Source organism: Blastomyces gilchristii, assembly GCF_000003855.2.
Source record: "Blastomyces gilchristii SLH14081 genomic scaffold supercont1.5, whole genome shotgun sequence".
Lineage (NCBI taxonomy): Eukaryota > Fungi > Ascomycota > Eurotiomycetes > Onygenales > Ajellomycetaceae > Blastomyces > Blastomyces gilchristii.
The window spans coordinates 3,847,045-3,856,897 of record NW_003101678.1 but is presented as its reverse complement, the minus strand read 5'-3'; the positions used below and the strand labels follow the sequence as shown (position 1 = coordinate 3,856,897).

The 9,853-nt window shown below is 30.8% G+C and overlaps 2 protein-coding genes across 2 annotated transcripts; one reads left to right on the top strand and one right to left on the bottom strand.

Annotated features, from left to right (window-relative positions):
- Positions 1 to 7,197: 7,197 nt before the first annotated feature.
- On the bottom strand, positions 7,198 to 7,592 carry BDBG_16861 (uncharacterized protein; the record flags this gene model as incomplete). Its single annotated transcript, XM_031724727.1, has 3 exons — positions 7,198 to 7,287; positions 7,341 to 7,511; positions 7,577 to 7,592. Coding segments are annotated over 3 exons (276 nt in total), but the record flags the coding sequence as incomplete, so codon positions are not given.
- Positions 7,593 to 8,408: 816 nt separating this feature from the next.
- BDBG_16860 (uncharacterized protein) lies at positions 8,409 to 9,087 on the top strand (the record flags this gene model as incomplete). The annotated part of the gene is made up of 2 exons (XM_031724726.1): positions 8,409 to 8,503; positions 8,934 to 9,087. 2 exons carry the CDS (start codon positions 8,409 to 8,411, stop codon positions 9,085 to 9,087), a joined length of 249 nt encoding a protein of 82 aa, XP_031577846.1.
- Between the last annotated feature and the right edge of the window lie 766 nt (positions 9,088 to 9,853).

Sequence of the window (9,853 nt, the reverse complement as noted above, 5' to 3'; positions counted from 1 at the left end):
TGTAATAAGATGAATATTAAACAAGTTACTGAAGCTTTTCTACAGAGCTCATTCTATTGAATATATGAATTACTAAGATCTATAATATTGAATTGAAGCTATCAATTCATGAGCACTCTCTGAATAAGAATCTGTTAAGTTCTTAAGATTACACACTGTCTATTAACTGTCTATCACTCTGAGACTGATGATATATCATAATAGATAAGTCAGATCATGAAGAATTATCTTTATAAGTTCTGTAATCACTTATAAGATAATTGATATGAGCTTCTTCTATATATAGAGATTACTATCAATGATTAAGATACTATTTTAACAGATATAAGTCTGTTCTTTCTTATACATAGTTATTATATGAAGATGTTAGATCTTCTAGAGATCACATAGTTTACATCAAACTCTCACAGTCTGATTCAGATTATTAATAATATAGTAATAAAGCTCTGAGATGTCTGTAACTAAGTAGAAGCCTTTATAACAGCTGTGAAACAAGATTAAGAGAATTAAATTAATATTTATTAAGATTCTGCTGAGCAGTATAAGATAGAAGACTTAGCATGATTAAATCTTAAGAATATACAGATTACATATTTATCTTATACACTGAATTATCATTATATTAAGTATAAAGTGATAGAAGTTCTAGATAGTTATAACTATTATCTTGACATATTATCAGAAATTCATGATATCTTTTATACAAGCTTGTTTCATTATATTATCACTGATTTATTCTCTTCTCAACTGACTTTCAACTGACAGTCATCAGAGATCATAGAAGAAGATAATAAGCTTAAGTAAGAGATTGAAGATATTCTTGATAAGAGATCACACAGCTGTAGCTGATAATATCTTATGAAATAAGTCAGCTATAATCAACTGATCTGAACTCTGAGTTCTGTATTATCTGAAACAGCAGTTCTTGACTGATGAGAACTGCTTCTGAAAGAAGAGAACTAATGTGACAGACTGCATCTGATCAATTATATAGACTATTCTGTACACTTCATAGATTTCTACTGCCTCATTCTCAATCACTGACTCTCAGCTGTCATGAACATGTATGTTTCAATCACTGATCCTCAGCTGCTATAAACACATGTATATTCTTCCACCCTGAAGCTCCACTGTGTACACCATCACATACACATATAAATATTCACTTCAATTACTGATTCTTGTACTTTCTCTTTCCTTTTCCTCTTTAATGTTTTTCTCTTTGTTATATAAGACCTATCAATATCATACCGATCGATTCGGCGTAGGCCCCTTACAGATAGATAGTTAATAAATAATATATAATCTTGAGAACTTGACAGATTCTTGTTCAGAGAGTACTTATAAATTAACAACTCTGATCTGAGACTATAGATCTCAGTAATTCTGTCACGCTCCCGGCCGCGCCAAGGCCCTGCTGCGGTTCCACACGGCCCATCGCTTCCATGCGGATGATTCCATCCCGTCCGAACCGGTTTCCAACCACCCTATGTGTGGCGGGCTGCGCCCGATCAATCATATAGACTATTCCATTACACTCCATAGATTCTTCCATTCCCGATCGCCGATCCGCGGCCGCTACGAACGCGCGTAGCGTACGCTCCGATTCTCGGCCATTCCCGATCACCGATCCTCGGGCGCTACGAACACGCGTATATTCTTCCACCCCGAAGCTCCACCGCGTACACCACCACATACACATATAAATATCCACCTCAATCACTGATTCTCGCACTTTCTCTTTCTTTCCTTCTTTAACATTTCTATCTTTGTTATATAAGACCTATCAATATTATACCAATCTATTCAGTGTAGGCCTCTTACACTATAGAAATGTTGATCATCTTCTCATTAGAAATGATTATTCATTGAGAAATATCTGAATGTGTAACAATACATAAGAAATAGAGAAGCAGTTAAACAGTTAAGTGAACACTGAGTTCTCAGATAGAAGCTTGCTTATCAGTCACTCTGGCCCTGCAACAAGATCTTATAAAGAGAATAAGATTTTACAAAGAGAATATCAGTAAAAGACCTGAGAGTTCTGACACTCAGACATATAAGAGATTCATATAATTACACATTCAACAATTGATATAATCATGTCTAATGATAATATGAAACCCTTGAATGCGAGTATAGATATGATGCCACAGTGGCTTTAAGCAATGTTGAAATTATAACAGTAACAGATAGCAGACATACACATGACTCAACAACTTCAATATGAAGAGATTCAACAATTAATTCATATAATTTCAACATCTACAGAATTGAGTATAAAAGTGCTGAAAGAATGCTTAGATGCTCTTATATATTTCAATACTTTCAAACTCACTCTCTACTTATTATGAAGAATGGAAATGCTTGTGAAACTGAGTGTAGATGAAGATGTCATCAGTTCATTAATTAATCAAGATTGATATATCAATGAAAGATTGAAGAATTATATAAAACAGAAGTTTCATTCATGAATGAAAGTATATGAATCAGTGTTATAAACATCTGAAAATATCATGAAATATCTTGATATTCTGTTTCAAGACACTGTCATGCAACAGAAAGTATTAGATTAATTATAGAGTACTTAACAGAGAAATACTTCTTTTATAACATTTATTTCTAAATTCAACATCAAGATTCTAGAAGCAGATGATCAATCTTGAAAGAATTGAATAAAGATTAGTATACTTAAGAAGATATTAACTTTTAAACTCTTACAGATTCTTATAAGTGCAGATGAAGATCAGACTTATAAAGGCTTCTACACACAGCTTCAGACAATGAATGACTGTCTCATCAAGCTCAAGAATATACAGAACAGTGATAGAAGATGTTACATCTCAGCCACTCATACACCTGTGCTGAGGAATAACAATGATGTAGATGTTATGAATTGAGTAGACTTGAATGTCTATGTATAAGTAAGAGTCTTCATCATCTGAACAGGCTTCTGAATTTCTGAGATCACTTCTGAAGAAGTTGCTGATCAATGTCAATGTGAAGTATATATCAACTGTAACTGATTAGAACACATTGCTTTTAACTGCTGATTAATCTATGTGTCTTCACACTCAAGAGAAAGATCAGCACCTTCTCAATCAAGAGAAAGATCAGTGTCTCTTTATTTGAAGAATGAATCAGTGCCTATTCACATTAATCATATTGTAGTGAAGAAAGATTCAGAAGATAACTATAAGAATGTCTCAATGAAACAGGAAAAAGATTAACTTCTGTTCAAATTTATAAACAGAAGCTGAAAGAGATCAGACAATAACAATTTGAAGAGAAAATAACAATGAATGCAATTCTTGTATCTACTGTGATTGATAACATGTATAATATGAAAGTCATGATAGACAGCAGTCTATGTTACTATACAATGATAAAATCTTCAGTTGTAAGATATTATAATCTTCAGTGTATTCTCTTATCAAGATTCTGACTTCTTGCAGAATTTGATGATTCAAAAGATATTTATATCTGTTACATAATAAAGCTGATCATAGATGTGAGAGAACATCAACATGAAGATATCTATATATATAAAGTTGATAATCTTGATTATGATCTTATATTAGAACTTGTCTGACTATCTGAACAAGACATCTTATTGAACACTTGAAATAGAAGCTTGATATTCTCTAACAATAATAGAGTTCATGAGAATAACATTTATAAGACTATGAATCTGATACAGATCTCTGTCAACATCTATGAAATGCTCAGAAAAAGAAGTCACTGAAAGAATCATTAATAGCAGAATTATATATTAATCTATTCTGTCAGGCTGACTGATATTAAAAAGGTTCTAGAAAAGTTATTCTGTGTTATAATAACAGATTCTTGTATAAAACTTTCTCAATAATATCATGAATATCTAGATATCTTCTGATAAGATAATAATACTATAAATCTATCTCTCTTACAAGATTCAGAAGTGAATCACAGTATTAAGTTGAAAAAGAAGAACAGTAAGAACTCTGAATTATCATGAGACTCTCTTTATAATATGTCTCAAGATGAACTTCTTCTTCTCTGAAAGACACTCAATGATCTGTTAGATAAGAGATTTATATATATTAGTAACTTTTTCACTGCAGCTTCTATTCTCTTTGCAAAGAAGCCAGATGAAGAACTTCAATTCTGTGTGAACTACTGAGATCTGAACAGATTGATAAAGAAAGATTGATATTTCTTATCTCTTATCAATGAAATCCTAGCATGAATTAGATAAGCTCAATAATTTATAAAGCAACATATTATTACTGTGTTTCATAAGATTTGTATCACTGAAGAAGATGAATGACTTACAGCATTCTGAACATATTATAATCTCTTTGAATGAATAGTCACACTCTTTGAGCTGACTAATACTCTCAGTACATTTCAGAAGTATATTAACTGAGCACTCTGAGATTTTCTAGATGAGTTTATATCTGCTTATCTAGATAACATTCTAATCTTCACTGATGAATTCAGAAAAGAATATCAAGAGTATGTATAAAGAGTATTACAATGACTATGAGAAGCAGAACTATTAATTAATATTGATAAGTGTGATTTCAAAGTTAAGAGTACTAAATACTTAGATTTCATTATAGAAGCTGATAAGAGAATTCAAATAAATTCTGAGAAGATCTCTGTCATTCTCAAATGAGAAGCTTCATATACTGTGAAAGATGTATAAAGCTTCATTGAATTTACTAACTTCTATTAGTGATTTATATGAAACTTCTCAGATATTATAAGATTACTTACAGACCTTACTAAGAAAGACTCAGTATTTCAATAATCAGCAGATGCTAAAGCTGCATTTATACAGATGAAGAAGATATTCATTAATATCTCTCTACTGATAACATTTGATTCTGATTATAAGATAGTTATTGAAGCTAATTTCTCTGACTATGTGATAGAGGAAGTGATATTGTAATATAATGATGAAGATGTTCTACAATTATATATTTTCATATTTAAGAAACTGAGTCTCACTGAATGCAATTATAAGATCTATGATAAGAAACTTCTTACAATCATATGCTGTTTAGAAGAATAAAACTCTGAATTTCAAAGTATCTCTGAATTTGAGATAATCACAGATCATAAGAATCTCAAATACTTTATAACTACTTATAAACTCACTGAATAACAGATATAATGATCTGAGTTCTTAAGCTGCTTTCATTTTATAATACACTACTGTTCTAGCAGTCAGAACTCAATGATAGATGTTCTCTCATGACAAGAGCAAGATATATCATCTGATATAACAGATACTCACTGAATGAACTGAGAGTATCAGCTCTTGAACCTGAAGATACTAGTTGATTAAGATGAAACAGTTTATGACACTATACATGCTTCTCTGACTAGAACTATACATGCTTCTTCAATTAGAACTATCATTGATATCTTCACTTTCTCTACACTGAATGAACTGTGATATACAGTAGCTCAGATAGATGAACTTCTTCAGATTCTCACTGAAGCAGTATATCAAGAAGCACTCTGATTTTCTTCAGAACTACATATAAGAACTGATATCTCAGAATGTTCAATCAATGATAATAACACTCTATAATTCTGTGAACAACACTGAGTCTCTCACTCTGAACTCTTACACACTCAGATAATGTAAGAGATGTATAATTCATGTATAACTGATTATTCAGACTGTAAATAACTGTATAGAATAGTCTTCTAAGAGTTCTACTGATCTGAGATATTAAACAGTATCAGACACTTCATTCAAAACTGTAATCACTGTTCTTTTATTATCTTATGAAAGAACTGTAGAAAAGATCTATTGAAATCACTTAATATCTCTGATAGAATCTGATAAGATGTAGCAATTGACTTCACTGTCAATTTATCTAAGAGAAAGAGTTATAGAAACATTCTGATTATTATGAATTGATTGAGTAAAAATATAATATTGAAACCTTGTAATAAGATGAATACTGAATAAGTTGCTGAAGCTTTTCTACAGAGTCTGTTCTATCAGATATATGAATTACTGAGATCTATAGTATCAGATCAGAGCTGTCAATTCATGAGTACTCTCTGAACAAGAATCTGTCAAGTTCTCAAGATTATACACTGTCTATTAACTGTCTATCACTCTGAGACTGATGATGCATTAGAATGAATAATTCAGATTATGAAGAATTATTTCTGTAATTTCTGCAATTACTTATAAGATAATTGATATGATCTTCTTCTACATGCAGAGGTCACTATCAACAGTCAAGATGTCATTTTAATAGATATAAGTCTGTTCTTTCTTATACACAGATATTACATAAAAGTGTTAAATCTTCTAGAGATTACACAGTTCATATCAGACTCTCACAGTCTGATTCAGATCACTGATAATATAGTAATGAAGCTCTGAGATATCTGTAATTAAGCAGAGATCTCTATGATAACTGTGAAACAAGATTAAGAGAATCAAATCAATAATCACTGAGACTCTGCTGAACAATATAAGATAGAAGATCTAGTATAATTGAATCTTAAGAATATATAAATTACATATTTATCTTGTACACTAGATTATCATCACATCAGATATAAAGTGATAGAAGTTCTAGATAGTTATAACTATTATCTTAACACATTATCAGAGATTCATGATGTATTTCATACAAGCTTACTCTGTCACTAGACTGACTGTGTGACCGTGTCTGAGACCAGGATCAAACTTTACAGTTGTCATGTTGCCTAAAAGCATTACTCCTGGTCATGATTTGTGTTCATTACATTGATCCCAAATCACGTTATTTCAGATATTAAAGGTCCCAGATTCACTTTTCAAATAAAAATCTAGTCCCAGATAAAGAATATGTTTGAATTCTTAGTCACATTTTCATTCTGATCTCATTATTGAAAATGGTATTAAATGAGACCATGAAATCATTTCTTACTTACATAATATCATAACATAGTGCTCATTTGTTGAAAATTCAACAGAGAGTATTATCAAATATCATTACTTTTCTGAACACAGATCATAATTGATATCATTTTAATTAAAAAAAAAATATAAAATACAAAAAATAACAAAAAAATAAAAAACAAAACAATAAGAAAAAATCACAATAAAAAAAAAAAAGAAAAGGAAAAGAAAAAAACAAAAAACAAAAATAAAAAAAAATCAAGATCACAGAGCCACAGTACTTCTAAAATACTCACTTCTCAGAGTCTTTGCAATGTTCATTATCAACTGTGTATTTCTCACAGTGAGAGTAACACAGTAATGATGAGTCATTGTCTTAACATCATCTAACAAATAATCAGTATATATCTATATAAATGTGAATAATTAGAAAATATACACTTAAAAAGTGTGATCAGAGTGAACTCTGCTACCACTTGAATGACATCAAGAACAGAACACTGGAATTGATGATTTCTCTCATCAATTTCACAGACAAGGCATGTGAAGATGATCTTGAAGAATATAAGATTCTCTGACTTCTGATAAAAACAGATCTCACAGAGAGACTCTATTTTCATCATATCAGAGACTAAGTATTATCAAAAAGCATTACTTCAATGCACATGCACTTACTGCAGCAATTCATTCTCTGTGCACATGACCAAGAGTTGTGGCTTTTCCACGCTGCACAGCTCTCCCTGGAATGCTGTCACTGGTTTGCAACTCACACAGTCTCTCAGTCCAGCATGCACTGTGTATATACAGCCCTGCATGCTGGGGCTGTGTTGGTCATTATGACCTGGTGTGGTACTCACTTTTCGCAGGCCATGTTTCATTTAATTGAGGGAGAGAGGGGACATGACTGCTGTTTTATTTGAGAGAGAATGAGTAATTGAATCTGTAGAAGATAATTTGATTTCTTCTACATTTAAAATTTAATTAGTCTATACTCTTCAATTTGAGAGTTTCTGAGAGTGTTTTAATAGTTTTCATATCAGCTTGAAATTAGTGATTGATTGAAGAAGAGAAAAGAGAGAAGAAAGAAATGAGAATAACTTATCTTTATAATATGAAAACAGAGAATTGCTGTAATCATTTATTCTAGTAACAAAGATCTGTTTTCTGCATGTATCTCTGATACAGATTATATGATAACTGTATATAAAGAATATCAACAGTGCATGCATTGAATGAAGATAATATTGCTATACAACACTGTAGCTGTTTCTGTACATTGCTGAAAGCTGTTAATATTTTCTTTAAGTCTCTTTATATTTGATAAGTTAGTAATATATTTCAATGCACTCTCTCTTTCATCATTATTATCATTATCATCATCATCATCATCATCATCACTATCATCATCATTATTATCATTATCATCATCATCATCATTATTATTATCATATTATTTCTAATCATCTCTTCTGCCTTTATCTCTCTTCAATACTCACTGAAATCAATCATGTCATTTCTCTTCAAATATTCTGCAGTCCTGCGGATCATCAAGGCATGTGAGTGCTGTCACAGATTGAAGAAAGAGAAGAAGAAGGTGTTTAAGTAAGAAGAGACAGATCACAAGACATGTTATGATGCCTTGAAGAGGCTCTGTAAGAAAGTAGAATGATAACAATTTTAAGTAATGCTTCTGATAGATTTAGACTGAACTAAGTATAGAAATAATGCAGATGATGTCATCTGTGAGAGATTGAAGAAGAAGACAGTGAAGAGTCTCATGCAGCAGTGATGAGATCAGAAGAAGTTCTGAGAATAATTTGAGACCAAGATAAAGAGAGAGAGAGATGAGAAGAGTGTTACTATAAATAAGCAGCAGCAGAAGAAGATTGAGAAGATATTAAAGTAGAAGATAAAGAAGTTAAAACTGATAAGTTTTTTATTTATTGAGAGATAATGATTTTTGATAATACTTCTGTTCTCTAATTGATTAGCAGGAGCTGACAGAGAAGGAGGGAATTAAGGCCTTGTTCAGATCTCAAATACACTTCATGATTCAGAATATTAAGAAGGCAGCTCTGCTCTCTGAGCATGTCAATCTGCTTACTACTGAGATGGAACCTGAGACAGCAGACCAGGAAATGCAGGATTTTGAGACACAGGTTGACCTGGCTGAGAAGGAGCAGTGAGAACCCTCCTCTGAGAAGGCAGTGAAGAGAGATTTTAAGATGATTATCATCTCAGATGAGGAGAAGAAGAAGGAGAAGAAGAATGAGAAGTGAATTATAAAGAATAATAAGAAGAATGAGAAAGAGCAGAAAGATAATGAGTAGAAAAAGTTTTTTTCTTTTTATATTAGTTAGTTATAAGTTCATAATTATTAATAATTGAAATTAATTTTGAGTTTTTAAAAATTATTGTACAAGTTGTAATCAAGTCAGGAATAATATATATATATATATATATATTTAACTATCATGATTCACAAATCACTATAATATATAAGTATCAACATTTTTTCAACATTGATATTCATAATATTAATATATTTTTAATGATATCATCTGATAATGCAATTTAGTAACACTCTCTTTTATAATATTAATATATTTTAAGAAATATGATAGAGATTAATCAAGATTATTTATTTACTTTTATATATTGATGATATCTAATCTGAGTTAGTACTAAAATTATAACTAAGCTAAGAAATAAGATTATTTTCTCTTATATTAATTCTTCTTACACACATCAGTGATCAGTTATTGAAAATAAATTATCATCTTTCTCAAATTATTATCATATCTTCTGAATTCACTTCTTTCACTTCTTTTACTTCTATTGAAGATTCACAAACTCTTCAAGAAATCACTATGAATTACAAAGTCTATATTATTTACAATTCAACACAGAATGCTCTCTTTTAATTATGATGAATGATTACTTCATTCTTCA